Genomic DNA, 17,688 nt, shown 5'->3' on the forward strand with positions numbered 1-17,688 from the left:
AATCCTAAGGTTTTTCTGGAAGAAAAGTCACTTTTTCAACTTGCTTTTGGGCGGAAGTCACATAATACTTTTTCTCTGCCACTGAGGGGCGCTAGTCTAGCAGACGTGGTATATGGTCGTATTGCAGTGATACGACGTCATTGGTCGTAAGAGTTGGAGGATATGTTGCTGCGGGCACAGCGTGACGAATCTGACCTCTGAGGCAGGGAAATCCCCTTTTGTTTGGAGAAGAAGGGGGTTGTGCCTGGGCCGATACAGCTAGATGCTAATGGTAAGCTAACATTCACGTCAACAACGTTAGCATTCGATGAAGCACGGGAAAATCACATTTTTGTCAGTTTAGCAGCAGTGCGCTCAACCTGTTTTATATCACAAGGATCGACCCCTGAGACGTCCCGGGCCCGACAAAGAATGACATCAAAACATGATGTCATACTTTAATAGCCTACCAAAGATGCTTTAAAAAGTAAACAAACAGAAATTATTGCTCTGATATAGAACAATAGCATTTGCAACATCAAACAACATAGTAGTGGCAGCCTGCATGTATTCTAAACACACAAATCATAACTTAAACATTTTTCAAGAAAGCATTTAGATTCATACTTAAAGTTTGAAGTGCTTTATTAACAATCAACTGAATTGGAAATAAGCTAAATAGATAACTTTTCAGTTATAAACTCCTAAGTAAATGGATATATTGGGTATGAGAACATTTTGCTTTCTCTGAACACAGTTTTTTTTATAACTTTTTTCTGTTTATTGAAGAATGCAATTTTCCACATTTGTTGACGGCTGAGCATATAACATATCAGACTTGTTTATTTTCTTCACGTGTGCACTATTGATTCATATTATTAAATTAAATTGTATTTATGTATTTGACTGTAAAACTCAACATTAAACAAATCACATCATAAGACTAGAGAGGTGCTTAACAAGAAATCAAATCAGTCCCAAGTGCTGTGATTGATTAACATATATTTCCTAGTCAATACAACCAGATAGGAAATCTAATCAAACTAAACTTAAAGGTCCCAATTCGTGCAGCTGTAACCTCTTAAAAACGTGTGTCTCTGGTCCATAAAACATGATTCTGGATTAATTTGTCGAAAATATAGCAACCCCGTTTGTTGTGACGGAGTTCTCACTTCCTCATCTCGTCGCTTCCCAAGAATGGTCTGTTTCTATAATATATTCAGAACTAACAGTTCCCATTGGCCGCTGAGGGAGAGCCCGCCCCAGGCTCCCAGCGGCCAATCAGATTAGCATCTGTGGACCAGCACGCGAGTTATGGTTAACTTAACGGTTACTACGCTAAAGAGGACATCTCAAAATGCCTAGACTTACCGAATGCACCTCTGCAGTTGCTGGATCACGTACAGTTGGCGTCGCTCCAGCTAGAAGTGTTAATTTTGTGGCTATAGACAAAATGGTGCAGGTAGCTTGTGTGAGAGAGACTCGCACAGTATGCGTGAGGAAGCTTGTGACGTCCCAATCCCCCTCTGGGCAAACGAAGCGTTTGGGGGTGTGGCTTGGAGGAGACTGCTTGAGAGAGCTGTATAGGGACAAATCCAACTGTGGCAGTTCTGAGCTTGTGACCACTCATTACAGGGAGGGATGACAGCAGTATATATGCATTTACAAGTAAAAACAGCCTTTGGGACCTTTAACCCAACCGGGACTTGTTGCTGAACTCACCGAGCTGCCGTTGTTAAAATCACCGCTGCCTGTTCACCAGCCTGCCGCTCCTGGCTCGGTTGGATGGGCATGCCTGGTTTGGCATGTGGCACGCCTATACCCCATGCATGATCACGTCCACAAGTCACTTGTCCTCAGGAATTAGTAATCCAGTTCCTAAACTCTTGACGCCGTGTAAATTTCAGCCGATGGATTGCTCCTGACATACAGTATTCTACATAGACAATCAGTCGCCCCCACGCGCAAAAGACGAACGCGCGACCCGGGCTTCCCTCTCTCAATAGCGGGGTAAAAGCTTTGCCCATGCATGGGCGAGTTTGACCGGAACTCATTATGGGGTTCATAGTTGAGTGTAACCCCGCCAGTATCCGCCATCAAAGGCATTTATTCGGGTCAGGAGCCGTGAAGATGACTTAATTTACAAAAATGCCTTTTCCTCCGCTTTCTGGTCAGAGACTGCTGTTTTTGGTGAAAACGACCTACATTGTCGATAACTAAAGAACGGATGAAGGTAGAATCAAACTTTTGTTTTTCATATGAAAGTCGAGGCTCCCTTCTTTCTTTTGGGATATTCAGTCTTTACGTAGTCATAGAAGAAAGTATTCTGTGGGTCTTGGAAAAGTAATGAAAACGATCAAAAACCCTGGCGGTGGCTAGTGACTTATTTTCAAAACTCTGGCAGAGAATGAGTTAACTTTACACTCCCACTGGCCAAAAGGGGGCGTGGCAATGTGCGTGTCCATATAACACCACAACATTTTGTAGAAAGGTCCAAGCAAAAGTTCTAAACGGCTTCACGTAAAACACTGTGAAACTTTGCAGAAAGGTTGGTAGAGGTCTACACTCTACCGAGTACCTTCTAACTGTTAACGTCTATAGAGACTGGGAACGCCCACAAAATGTTAAACGGCTGGCGCGCGAGTGGGGTAAAACCGCCGATATATCTCATGGGCTGACTCACCAAAAGACGGTGCTGCGGCTCTAAACTACATGTTTGGGGGTTCTAGAGCAGAACACAAGACGTCTGCTCAGATGTGCGTTTACTGCGGTGGTTAAATCCCCGATCGTGTCTGCCTGGGCTGGCTGGGCTATCAGCTAAATTCTAACTTTGCTGAATGGATAGAACAGGGTTTTTTACCCCACCCTGACCCCGCCCCCAGCCAGGCTGAGCCAGCTAACCAGCGTCTATTGTGGGCGTTCCTAGAGCCTGTATGGGCGTTCCCAGACATGCGGACTGTCTCTATGGATGGGTGATTAAGGTATGCTCACTTTACGCAACAGATAGCCTACATTTTCATAGTCTGGTTGAAACCATCCGGATCCATGAACTCACATTCTGTTTTCATTCCGTGGATCCATCTGGACTCTGATCTGTGCTCAGTCAAGATTCAAGATCTTGAATCTTGAATCTTGAATCATTTCAGTGGGTGGAAGTAGCCAGCTCCTTGAGCCAATCAGCGTCGGATCCAGTCAAATCCAAATCCACTCGGAAGAACGTCGAGGCACTCAGCTGTTACATACCCCATGTTCTTGTTTAATTGTTGTTAAACTCAACGAATGTTGACGTCACTGCTCGAGCCGGAGAGCCACGGAGGCAGCCATTAGTGTTTTGCCAGCGATGTTCCTAATTGGCCAGTTGCGATGTCAACTACGAGGCAGGTCCCTGATTGGCCCGTCCGTGTTGTGGAATCTGAAAGCAACCGCCCCGGGGCAGAGGCCAGACGGTCTCGCAGAACCAAACACAAATGTGAGTTCATGCGACAGGATGATTTACCAGAATAACGTTTTCAGGTGTCGCCTGAAGGTCTTGTCCCGTACGCCATAGATGAGTGGACTAATGGATCGTGGCAGGACGTTTATAATAATGTAGCAAACAAAAAGGGAGTCTGCATAATTTGCAGGGAACCAGTAGAGCAGTGTTGTTTTGATCAGAGGGTCTACATAGGTAGCCATACACAACAGCAGCTGAAACCCGTGGAGGAGGATCGTTTTCTGGGCCTTCTTGGCATCGGTGCTTGCCGCCTTGGCAGTGAACAGGATCCTGAAGTAAGTGTAGAAGATAATGAGCCAAACTATGACTAGGAACATGATATAGGTGATGGCCTTCTTCTTGACAAGGGTGGGAGTCCTGAAGACAGTCCTCGTGACACAGAAGACTCGGGTATGAAAAAACTCCAGGCTCTCTGTGGCCAGGGTGGTGAAGAGGTCAGGGAGGACAGACAACATGGTCGTCGCCCAGATCAGACCAATCAGCATGTGTGTTCTTTTGACTGTACAGATCTGCGCATGGCGGAGGGGGAGACAGATGGCAATGTAGCACTCTACTGCCATGCAGGCCAGGTTCAGAGGGGTGTTTTCAGTGGTGAAGTTAGCAATCAGGATGGCACAGCAGCACAGGGAGACATTTATTGTGTGGAGGGTGTAGCTGATGAGGAATAGCATGACGGTGATGATCAGTTGGATCATATCGTTGACCACCAGGTGAATGAAAAGGATGTAGCGAGGATTCAGGTAGAAGATCTGGTTGGTGGAGGAGAGGGGTATGGGGAGAAGGATCGAGGGGGACATTGAGAGAGGGGAGTGAGGAGGAAAGAACAGATGAGTGGAGCAAGACTAGAGCAAACAGCACATGGGAGGTGGGGAAAGGTGTAGAGAAAGGGGGAGTTTCTCCAAAGAATCATCGGTAACACTTTATTTTACAAGTCCCTAACAACGTATGAACTATTTGTAATTAGACATTAACACCAATGTAATTACACTGTAGGGAAGTTGTAGCTTCCGCTTATTTTATGATGGATTATTTAGATTGGAACATGCCACAGATGACCAATAAGAACCACGCAGATGTGAGTACGTGAGAGTACGTGGCAGTTGAACAGAGGATCGGAGAGAGAGAGTAGAGAGAGTGGACAGAGCAGTGGCGTGCCGTCCATTAGGCGAACTAGGCAAATGCTAGGGGCGCTTGAGCCGTTAGGGGCGCCAGAGAGGGTAAACATTTTTTTTTTTTTTTTTTTTTTTTTTTTACAAATACTTTTTCATGATAATAGGCCTACTATTATTTTACAATAGTAGACAAAAAATAAGCAGAACAATGTCTTAAGTCTTTAAATAATAGTGAAATCATTTTTCTAATTCTGGCTTTCTGGCTGCCTGGGCTGCAGCACTATCACCATAGTCCCTAATCCATACCACCCCACCCCCTGCGCGGGGGGTGGGGTGGTTTTCCATAATAATAATAATAAGTTCAGTGTTTATGCCTGTGTTGCTGTCTGTTGTAGTGTAAAACGACTAAAGGGAGAGCAGGTGCTTACATGAAAGTGAGTAAGAAAAGGAGAAGATACTGAATAATGACATCACAACAGTATAATCCTAATGTTAATTTAAAATTAAATATTCTTCTAAATATGGATGAAAGTCCAAAAAACGTAAAATCTTCTTCGGCACTGGCCTCGCGGGCAGCACCGAGAGTCCCTTCCTTACAGCACCCCCTACCTAAAAGTATTTCCAGCGCCACTGGGGGAGGTCGATTCTGAGCCTGCACTGCAGTGGTGGAATTAGCTGCAATATAATTTTTATTATATTTTCTTTGGGGGAGGGGGGGGCACCAGCAAAAATCTTACCTAGGGCTCCAACTTGGTCAGGCACGCCACTGGGACAGAGAGAGCAAGTGTAGTGCACAGAGAGATGACATCACAGCAACAACTATGACATCACCGATGACATCACTGTCGCTGATTTGAAATCGGCTCGTGGGTGTTCCCATGTGGATGGTCTCATCAGTCGGTATGAGAGGGCCTTTTCTACAGCCGCCCCACTTTGTAGGGAAGTTGTGGCTTCCGCTTATTATGTGCTGGATTATTTAAATTGGAACTCACCACAGGTGATTGGTCAGAATCACGTACTTAGCAGTCGAACAACACAGCAAGCCAGAATAGACTAAATAACGCTTATTTTGTCTTGGCATGTATGACAGCACTGATGACGGTGACATCAGCTCGTTAGGTTGCTGGTTCGAATCCGGCCCGTGGGTGTTCCAATGTGTATGGTCTCATCAGTTCTGGAGGACATCTGAATCCCCAAAAAAGGCCCATTAGTTACTCCTCAGCTACTGTGTATCATCACTGAGCGGTGGCAGTGATGAAGTCACTGAAGGTTGTGAACTGCCTCAGGTATGGGCGGTGCAGATATAGGGTCCATTGAAGGCTGGACTGCAGGTTGGCCCCTCAGCTGGTCTGAGGGGGCTGGAGCGCTAGGCTCGTTGGGACGTTAGGCCACGCCCTATGGTGTTTCATCCGGGATGTATCAGTGCTGGGCCGCTCCATCGCTTGGCGTTTGGGTCCCCCGGCCTTCAGCCGGCATTCAGTGCATTCCTACAGGCAGCGATGGACAGTTTCATGCCCACGCTGAATCCAGTAGAGTCAGGGGCGGAGCGACCCTATCAGCCCAGCGGGGGCGAAGCTCTTAGGGGGGGCATCGTCCTCTTCTCTTGGTAGAGTGCAGATTGGGCCTTGGCTAAAGAGTGGCTGACGGAGGCCGATGAACTGGATCCGCTGCAGCTGGACACGCTATGATGACCTGATGACCGAGACCCTGCCCGGGACGTTAGCCGGGCTGCTGAGAGCCCAGCTGACTCGTTCTGGGGGTCTCCTGCTTAACACCAGATAACGAACATGTCTTCTGGTCACTGGCGAGAGCCTGGGCAGGATACATGCCGACAGAGGCCGCTGTCCGCTTACTGGAACTGCTCCAGCTGGGTACACTTCGGTGGTCTGGTGTTGGAAGCCCTGCCTGGAGCATCGTAAGCATATCCGACCGGACCGGCTGTAGTTTCTCGTGCCCATCTTGGATCTCTTGCTTGATCCGGTGACTAGATGACGAGGACGGCTCTCGATCACTGAGGGCTAGTAGCCTAGTGCATTCCAGTTCAGCTCTGAGCTTTTGATTCTCCAGTCCGAGTTCCCGCTCCTTTAAGGTCCTTACACATCAAGAGTGATGCGAATATACAGCACGAAATTGCGTTGCGAGTTTTGACCCACCTGTCAGTCACATCCACAGATGTGTACACGAATTTCACGAATGTAAGCGAATTTCTGAAAAATCGACCGTGGTTCGAAAAAATAAACGCCGCAATAACGCTAAGCGAAACTTTGCCGTTGCACGGTTGCATTGACTGATATAGGTTCGGAAAATATTATTGACGTGTGAATTAATCGCACGAAAAAAACGCTCCCGATGTGTAAGGACCTTTAGTCTGAGTTCTTGATTCGATGCTAATAGACTCTGGATGTCAGGCTCCTTATTCGCTGGGTCAAGGTCCTTACACATCAAGAGCGATGCGAATATACGGCACGAAATTGCGATGTGAGTTTTGACCCACCTGTCAATCACAGCCACAGATGTGTACACGTCGGAAGCGAATTTCTGAAAAATCGACCGTGGTTCGAAAAAATAAACACCGCAATAACGATCAGCAAAACTTCGCCGTTGGTATGCACGGTTGCATTGACTGATATAGGTTCGGAAAATATTATTGACCTGCGAATTAATCGCACGAAAAAAATGCTCCCGATGTGTAAGGACCTTCAGACATGTCAAACTGTAGTAGGCTCCGGGTATCCGGCTCGAATCGGAACTCGTCACAGATGACCATATACACAGTAATTACATTGGTGTTCATGTCTAATTACCAATAGTTCATATGTAGTTACATGGTACTGGACCTGTAAAATGGAGTCAGTCTATTCAATTATAGTTCATGTAGTTACATGGTAATTGGTTTATCCACCACTGTGTTTTAACAATCTCTGTCCCAGACCGCAGCATTGACATACATATGAACTACATATATATTCACTTCAATTTACAGGTCCGGTACCATGTAAATACATATGAACTAGAGTTGAATAGATTCACTTCAATTTACAGGTCCGGTACCATGTAACTACATATGAACTAGAGTTGAATAGATTCACTTCAATTTACAGGTCCGGTACCATGTAAATACCTATGAACTAGAGGGCAAGGCTGATTGATGGCAAGGAGAACAAACTTAGCCGTATTATGTACAACTGCCTGCTTGACTTGCACAACTCTGGCGTCTATGCCTCGCCGTGGGTCGTGCGGGTCAAACAGATTTTGGATGACTGTGGCTTGTCTTACCTCTGGCTTACACAGCAGTGCAACAACATTGACTGGTTGAAGCTAACTGTTGAGCAAAGTCTTAAGGACCAGTTTATGCAGAAATGGCAAAGTGAACTCAAAAGTATGACATCATTTGACTTGTACGTAGAATTAAAAAAAGAACTTAAACTGGAAAATTATTTGCTGTATGTAAACCAGAGGCATAGACATGCAATTTGTAACTTCAGGGTTAATAACACCAGAATCCCCAAGGTTGTTGGCAGATATAAAGGACTGCATAGAAGTATGAGGATCTGTAATCTCTGTAGTGACAACTGTGTGGGAGACGAGTATCATGTTTTGTTTGAATGCAAGAATGTAATTATTTTGAATTTCAGACAGTTATATTTACCCAGATATTATTTAACTCGTCCATCTATGTTTAAACTGATTTTGCTACTACAATCAGACAGACAAAAAGTCATGTGTAAATTAGGTGCCTTTTTGAAGAATGTCCTGCCTTTGTTCAAATGACATGCACTAGCCATGCCGTGTGCCATTGTATATTGTTTTTGTATGTTTTGTTTGTGCTCCATACCATGTGATCATGGTCAATGAGTCACATTAAATAAATAAATGAATGAAATGAGAGTTGAATAGATTCACTTCACTTTACAGGTCCTGTACCATGTAAATATATATGAACTACAGTTGAATAGATTCACTTCAATTTACAGGTCCTGTACCATGTAAATACATATGAACTACAGTTGAACAGATTCACTTCAATTTACAGGTCCTGTACCATGTAAATACATATGAACTACAGTTGAATAGATTCACTTCAATTTACAGGTCCTGTACCATGTAAATATATATGAACTACAGTTGAATAGAATCACTCCACTTTACAGGTCCGGTACCAAGTATATGAACTACAGTTGAATAGACTCACTCCACTTTACAGGTCCGGTACCAAGGAACTACATATGAAGACTCACTCCATTTTACAGGTCCGGTACCATGTAAATACATATGAACTACAGTTGAATAGATTCACTTCAATTTACAGGTCCGGTACCATGTAACTACATATGAACTACAGTTGAATAGATTAACTTCAATTTACAGGTCCGGTACCAAGTAAATACATATGACCTACAGTTGAATAGATTCACTTCAATTTACAGGTCCGGTACCAAGTATATGAACTACAGTTGAATAGATTCACTTCAATTTACAGGTCCGGTACCATGTAACTACATATGACCTACAGTTGAATAGATTCACTTCAATTTACAGGTCCGGTACCATGTAAATACATATGGACTACAGTTGAATAGATTCACTTCAATTTACAGGTCCGGTACCATGTAAATATATATGAACTACAGTTGAATAGAATCACTCCACTTTACAGGTCCGGTAGCAAGTATATGAACTACAGTTGAATAGATTCACTTCAATTTACAGGTCCGGTACCATACATATGACCTACAGTTGAATAGATTCACTTGAATTTACAGCTCCAGTGTATACATATGACCTACAGTTGAATAGACTGACTCCATTTTACAGGTCCGGTACCATGTAACTACATATGGACTATTTGTAATTAGACATGAACATGTAATTACTGTGTAATTACATTGGTGTTCATGTCTAATTACAAATAGTTCATACGTTGTTAGGGACCTGTGAAATAAAGGGTTACCGAATCATCATTACAAAACATTTATGCTTTTTTGGAAACCAAAATCTTTTTCGACTGGATTTACATATTTCAAAGAGCACACCTTGTAGTATCGTAAATAAGTTTTCTCTCACTGACATCATATAAATGGCATTGCTTGAGTCACTGCTGCAGTGTTAACAATGAACACATTAGCAAAGCTTCAAAATCGAGTGCATTTAAATCAATGTTGACAGTAACTTCATGCTTGTGCCTCTCATTCATCAAGAGCTGACAATCATATATATATATATATATATATATATATATATATATATATATATATATATATATATATATATATATATATATATATATATATATATATATATATATGTATATATATATATATATATATATATATATTGGGTGAATGTACTCAAACATTAGCTCAATACAGCATTCAGCCACAGTAAGGGAATGTCAAACCTGATGTTTGCGGAAGGTGTGAATGACGATGACATTGAGGTAGTTGATGGTGATGGCGAGGGCCACAACAACCACATTTTTTGCCACAGCTTTGTCGAAGGAGTCTCGATATTGTTTAACCACTGTTACATTAGTAGATGATACGTTCATCTCTTGGAAGCTGAACGTGAAGTCTAACAAAAGAGAGAGAACATAATATTCATCAACTATCACAAGAAGCAGATATGCAACTTGTATGCAACATTATAGAGTTGCTATGAATATTATCATCATTTATTTACCATTGATCATATATTTATGAATGGTGAAATACCTAATAATTATACAACAAAGACAATATTTCTATACAATAATACAGAACATAATCACACTTAGTAAACTGAGGAAGAACTCTTGGCTGGGTGGCATTGCATATTGTGTAAAAATGTGTGTAAAATCTCGTGCAAATTTTTGATAACATAATAAACACTTATGTGAATCATTAAAATACAAATGATCCTGCAACAGTAAGAACCTGCCACACAAGGACAATACACACCTCAGCTAAAGACCAACTTGGTCATATCAGTCATAGTCAGAATATCATGAATGAGTTGATATATTTCACAATCATAGCATTGCAGTACTTCCTTCAACGACTGTAGTGAAAGCTTGCATAACACTTACCTTAGTTAATGCAGTCAGACCAGTATGACAACGTGACATAACAGAGAGTGACTCCAGAAAATCTATCAGGTACTTTTATAGCAGGGGTTGGCAAGCGTCTAAGGATACAGGGATGTGTGTATACATGTGTATCCTGCGTGTGGAAGTATGCAGATGTGTGTGTGTGTGTGTGTGTGTGTGTGTGTGTGTGTGTGTGTGTGTGTGTGTGTGTGTGTGTGTGTGTGTGTGTGTGTGTGTGTGTGTGTGTGTGTGTGTGTGTGTGTGTGTGTGTGTGCATGCGTGTACGTGTGTGTGTGTGTGTGCATGCATGTGCATGTGTCTGTGTGTGAGTGAATGTCTCAGGTGAGATTATAGCTGACTCACTGATAGACTGTAAACATCTGTGGAACAGAACACCAACTTCCACTAACAAATGCCCAAGGTCACCTCTTGAGGGCGCAACAGCAGAGACAAAGGCAACACTGGACTGAGTTGAAACTCCAAGGAAAACTTGCATGCCTCCTGTAGCACATTGGTTCTTAACCTGTGGTAAGCAGGGTGGTAAGCAGGGCTCCCTCCCTCTCATACTTTCATATGGTGGTAATTTCTGAGATGGTACTTTGGGTCAGTGGTTCTCAAACTTTTTCTGTCATGCCCCACTTTGGAGGAAGAAAAATGTTCATGCCCCACCCAACAAAATTGTAAAGATAAAGTTTAACTTTTATTGAAATAACATTGAGATCATGACCATTCCTTTCTATTTTCTTTCAGTAATATTGTCCAAATAAAAAACTACTTCCATTTCAAATTTATATGCAACATTTTGTGACTGCTACATCTGTGCTTTTTTAAATAATAAATTAAAATCAAACAGAAATTGCATTTGCAATCACTTTGCTAGAACGACAACATGCCTTCTTGTTTTACTTGAACATTTAAATGCACTGCAATCAAGTAGAAGCACCCACAATGCAACACTAACCTCAGGTAATGCAGGCAGATCTGGAGCTCGTCTGACTCAGTATGATTCTGGTGTCGCAAGTGTAGAGTTTATATACAACTGGTTGATAAATAAGTCAGGTGTGTGTGTGTGTGTGTGTGTGTGTGTGTGTGTGTGTGTGTGTGTGTGTGTGTGTGTGTGTGTGTGTGTGTGTGTGTGCGTGCGTGCGTGCGTGCGTGTGCGCACGTGCGTGTGTGCGTGCGTGAGATCCAGTGACATAATTGTGATTGGCCCCGGCTAGGATGACCAGATCCCAGCAAACCAAATGTGGGACAAAGAGTATGTTTGTGTGGGACACGTTACCAAATGCTGAGTAAGGCTGCGACTAACGATTATTTTCATGGTCGATTAATCTGTGGATCATTTTAGACTAATCGATTCATCTTTTGGTCTATAAAATGTCACCAAAATGGTGAGAAACGGCGATCATTTTCCCCCCAAAGCCCAAGATGACATCCTCAAATGTCTTATTTTGTCGTGACCAGCAGTCCACAACCCAAAGATAGTCTGTCATAGAAGACTAAAGACACCAGAAAGATATTTTTTTCTTAAAAATTAGTCTCGGTCTCTCCCGCTCTCTGTCTCTTTCCCTCCCACGCTCTCTCTCTCTCTCTCTCAGTGGTTTGACTTTTGAAAACTAGAGCTAATCAAAATGTGGGACATCATCTCAATATGTGGGACATGGGAAAAGGCATGAAAATGCTGTGCAGTCCCACACAAAGTGGGGCATCTGGTCACCCTTGCCCCGTGGCAAGTATTTCTTTAGGACTGCCACCGGGCCAGCCTGACCTCCAACTGGATACGACCCAAGACGTCGTTTGTACAAGCAGCTGAATATGACCTAAAATCACGTTTCAACGTTAAGCGCCCTCTAGCGGTCGTGTGAATAACAGCCTAGCATACTCAGCATTTGGTAAAAGTATAACCTCGTGCGGGATTTCGTTGCTGTCCCTACCCCTAACTAACCCACACCCTAACCCTAACCCACACCCTAATCCTAAGGTTTTTCTGGAAGAAAAGTCACTTTTTCAACTTGCATATTGGTAATTGGTGACAATAAGTATTATTGTCACATAATACTTTTTCTCTGCCACTGAGGGGCGCTAGTCTAGCAGACGTGGTATATGGTCGTATTGCAGTGATACGACGTCATTGGTCGTAAGATGAGATGAGATGATGAGATATACTTTATTGTCCCGAGGGAAATTTGTCTTGGGCAAAGTGCAATAGTTCACATAAGCGTTTTTAAAACGGATACAGACGACACATAATAGCAGCGTTTGTACATTCAATTGAAGCAACAGTCAACTCACACTAGGTAGGTATAGCTGACTGAGGTATAGCTGAAGAGTTGGAGGATATGTTGCTGCGGGCACAGCGTGACGAATCTGACCTCTGAGGCAGGGAAATCCCCTTTTGTTTGGAGAAGAAGGGGGTTGTGCCTGGGCCGATACAGCTAGATGCTAATGGTAAGCTAACATTCACGTCAACAACGTTAGCATTCGATGAAGCACGGGAAAATCAAATTTTTGTCAGTTTAGCAGTGCGCTAAATATCACAAGGATCGGCCCCTGAGACGTCCCGGGCCCGACAAAGAATGACATCAAAACATGATGTCATACTTTAATAGCCTACCAAAGATGCTTTAAAAAGTAAACAAACAGAAATTATTGCTCTGATGTAGAACAATAGCATTTGCAACATCAAACAACACAGGCTGCCTGCATGTATTCTCTAAACACACCACCAGTGGGAGTAAATCATAACTTAAACATTTTTCAAGAAAGCATTTAGATTCATACTTAAAGTTTGAAGTGCTTTATTAACAATCAACTGAATTGGAAATAAGCTAAATAGATAACTTTTCAGTTATAAACTCCTAAGTAAATGGATATATTGGGTATGAGAACATTTTGCTTTCTCTGAACACAGTTTTTTATAACTTTTTTCTGTTTATTGAAGAATGCAATTTTCCACATTTTTGTTGACGGCTGAGCATGTAACATATCAGACTTGTTTATTTTCTTCACGTGTGCACTATTGATTCATATTATTAAATTAAATTGTATTTATGTATTTGACTGTAAAACTCAACATTAAACAAATCACATCATAAGACTAGAGAGGCGGTTAACAAGAAATGGGGAGAAAGAAGAGAGAAAGAGAAAGAAGAAATTCCCCAAGAAGGGGAAAAAGGCAGCTGGACCTGACAATATCAGCGGTAGACTTATAAGCGAGTTTGCACATGAGCTGAGTACACCTATGGCGGACATCATGACTACATCGCTGAGGCAAGGTCAAGTACCAGTGCAATGGAAGGAGGCCACAACTGTCCCCCTTCCAAAGGTGAAACCGCCAACATTAGACCAACTAAGGCCGGTATCTCTTACATCTTTGCTGGCAAAAGCTGCGGAAAAGCATGTGGCTAACTGGATTATGAGCGATATGGCACAAAACATAGACTCACAGCAATTTGGCTGTTTGAAGGGACGATCTACAACCCACTGCCTTGTAAATATCTATCACAAATTATGTGAGGCAGCAGATATAAGTGGAACAGTGTGCAGCTTAGTTCTTACAGATTTCTCTAAAGCGTTCGACAGAGTTGACCACACGCTAGTAGTTGCTGACCTGTGGGAGTTAGGAGTTCGCCCAGAGCTACTCCCATGGGTGTGCAACTTTCTGACAGAAAGACGGCAGCGTGTGAGGTATCAAACTAGCCTTTCTGAATGGATCACTCTTTCCTGTGGCCTACCACAAGGGACAATTTTGGGTCCACTATTCTTCCTTGCTAAAATAAATGGTGCCTCATTATCAGCAAGAGCGGAAAGGTGGAAGTTTGTGGATGATTTAAATCTATTAGAGGTTAGAAAGATAAAGGAACCCAGCATCATGCAAAATGATCTGGATGAGCTATCAGCCTGGACAGAGGCAAACAGGATGAAACTGAACCCCCTTAAGTGCAAAGTACTCAATGTCTGCTTTGCAAAGAAGCCATGCACCCCCCCTGCCCGACTTGAGTATTGGTGGTGCTGTGTTAGAGAGCGTGCCAGCCACTAAGCTCCTTGGGTTGTGGGTGCAGGCAGACTTAAGATGGGACATGCAGGTGAATGCAACTACAAAAAAAGCAAATCAACGCATGTTCATCCTAAAGAGACTGCAAAAGTTTGGCATCCCAACAGATGATCTGAAGACACTGTATATAACGTACATCCGCCCAGTATTGGAGTATGCGGCGGTCGTGTGGCACTTCAGCATAACCAGCAAACAGAACCAGGCCCTAGAAAGAGTCCAAAAAAGGGCACTCATGATCATCCTGGGTTCTGACTACAGATCCTACTCTGAGGCCTGCCAGACCCTCAACATCCAACCTCTGCAGAAGAGACGAGAGGAGCTGTGCCTGAACTTTGCACTCAAACTCCAAACGTCCACAGATTTCTCAAGCTGGCTCCCACCAACGTGCGCTGAGAGAGAAGGAGCAAGGACAAGACAAGGAGCACGGCTGAGAGACATCAAGTGTAAAACAGAGCGCTACAAAAAGAGTCCTATACCCTCCATGGTCAGATTGCTGAATGGACACAAATAAGAGCAATCCTGTGTTACTGTGTTTCTGGCTTTACTGTGATTTTTAGATATTGAACGAATTTTAATATTTAATATGTATTGTGCACTGCAATTCAGTTTGCTCATTTTAAACTGCCAGAGTGCATTTTGATGACACATGTATTTAAATGTGTAAATAAAGGACATATATAAATCAAATCAGTCCCAAGTGCTGTGATTGATTGACATATATTTCCTAGTCAATACAACCAGATAGGAAATCTAATCAAACTTAACCCAACCGGGACTTGTTGCTGAACTCACCAAGCTGCCGTTGTTAAAATCACCGCTGCCTGTTCACCGGCCTGCCGCTCCTGGCTCGGTTGGATGGGCGTCTAAAGTTTGGCATGTGGCACGCCTACCCCATGCATGATCAGTACAATTATAACAGGCATAGAGGTAACAGCGCGGCAGGGAGAATACAAATGCGCTTGTGCACGCCGCCAATTTGCATTGCTCGCAGCGTTAAATGAGCGCAAAACAAGCGCAAACGCAAAATTACCGGTTTTGCGATGATGGGGCCCATTAACTCATTCCCCGCCATTGCCGTCTTCCGACGTCCTTTAACAGACAACGCTTCCCCGCCATTGACGACGCTGGACGGCAATAAGTGTTTTCAGCGTCATGTGATAGATGGCTCTCTTACTCACCTTGTGAAATAGTACAGCACGTCTAAAGGTGTACAGGATCGACCACGATTGTCTAACAAAACCAGGAAGCAGAAAAAAGCAACGATCTCCCATCAGAAAAGGTCCATAGCACAGCTCCATGGCACGGCTCAAACGCTGGTCCAGCAGCTTTTATCGATACGGGATTGGACTCCATTACAGTGGGGGGGGGGGGGGGGGGGGGCAGCCTGTCACTCAAACATGAAGGATTTTGCTTTCACCACGCACCACGCAACCTGCACGCAACACGTCCACAAGTCACTTGTCCTCAGGAATTAGTAATCCAGTTCCTAAACTCTTGACGGCGTGTAAATTTCAGCCGATGGATTGCTCCTGACATACAGTAGGCTACACAGACCCGGGCTTCCCTCTCAATAGCGGAGTGAATCTTTCTCACACTGGTGTTACGGTAAAAGCTTTGCCCATGCACGGGCGGGTTTGACCGGAAGGGGAAACTAAATCATTATGGGGTTCATAGTTGAGTGTAACCCCGCCAGTATCCACCATCCAAGGCATTTATTCGGGTCAGGAGCCGTGAAGATGACTTCATTTACAAAAATGCCTTTTCCTCCGCTTTCTGGTCAGAGACTGCTGTTTTTGGTGAAAACGACCTACATTGTCGATAACTAAAGAACGGATGAAGGTAGAATCAAACTTTTGTTTTTCATATGAAAGTCGAGGCTCCCTTCTTTCTTTTGGGATATTCAGTCTTTACGTAGTCATAGAAGAAAGTATTCTGTGGGTCTTGGAAAAGTAATGAAAACGATCAAAAACCCTGGCGGTGGCTAGTGACTTATTTTCAAAACTCTGGCAGAGAATGAGTTAACTTTACACTCCCACTGGCCAAAAGGGGGCGTGGCAATGGGCGTGTCCATATAACACCACAACATTTTGTAGAAAGGTCCAAGCAAAAGTTCTAAACGGCTTCACGTAAAACACCGTGAAACTTTGCAGAAAGGTTGGTAGAGGTCTACACTCTACCGAGTACCTTCTAACTGTTAACGTCTATAGAGACTGGGAACGGCCACAAAATGTTAAACGGCTGGCGCGCGAGTGGGGTAAAACCGCCGATATATCTCATGGGCTGACTCACCAAAAGGCGGTGCTGCGGCTCTAAACTACATGTTTGGGGGTTCTAGAGCAGAACACAAGACGTCTGCTCAGATGTGCGTTTACTGCGGTGGTTAAATCCCCGATCGTGTCTGCCTGGGCTGGCTGGGCTATCAGCTAAATTCTAACTTTGCTGAATGGATAGAACAGGGTTTTTTACCCCACCCTGACCCCGCCCCCAGCCAGGCTGAGCCAGCTAACCAGCGTCTATTGTGGGCGTTCCTAGAGCCTGTATGGGCGCAGACATGCGGACTGTCTCTATGGATGGGTGATTAAGGTATGCTCACTTTTAGGGCTGGGACGGATCACGGATAATCCGTGACCCGTACGGATCAGCCCCCATGGTTCGGCACACGGTTCGGAACGTCGTGGTCCGCGGACCCCCCCCCCCCCCCCCCCCCCCCCCCCTTTCGTTTCATTTAACGCTTAACGTTAGTGTATGAGAACGCCTGCAGCGCAGCCAGACACAGACAGGCATCATCATGGCAGGCACAAGTGAGCTTCCTCATCCCTTCGCTGTAAAGTCTCTCTGAAGGCTGTGGCTAGTGGCTACTAAAGACAGCAAACTTATTTCAACACCTCTGAAAAAGCACAGGAATGCGAGCAGCATGTTGCGCGCTGCACAAGATAGCGAGAGCCACAACACGCACACACACACACACAGGCGCACACGTTTCACG

At 43.9% G+C, this 17,688-nt stretch overlaps 1 protein-coding gene across 1 annotated transcript; it reads right to left on the reverse strand.

Annotated features, from left to right (window-relative positions):
* Nucleotides 1-3,471: 3,471 nt before the first annotated feature.
* Nucleotides 3,472-10,132, reverse strand: LOC310799400 (odorant receptor 131-2-like; the record flags this gene model as incomplete). The annotated part of the gene is made up of 2 exons (XM_083661988.1): nt 3,472-4,221; nt 9,983-10,132. 2 exons carry the CDS (start codon nt 10,130-10,132, stop codon nt 3,472-3,474), a joined length of 900 nt encoding a protein of 299 aa, XP_083518114.1.
* Nucleotides 10,133-17,688: the final 7,556 nt, after the last annotated feature.

The sequence above is a fragment of the Poromitra crassiceps genome, assembly GCF_964638095.1.
Source record: "Poromitra crassiceps genome assembly, chromosome: 27".
Taxonomy (NCBI): Eukaryota; Metazoa; Chordata; class Actinopteri; order Beryciformes; family Melamphaidae; genus Poromitra; species Poromitra crassiceps.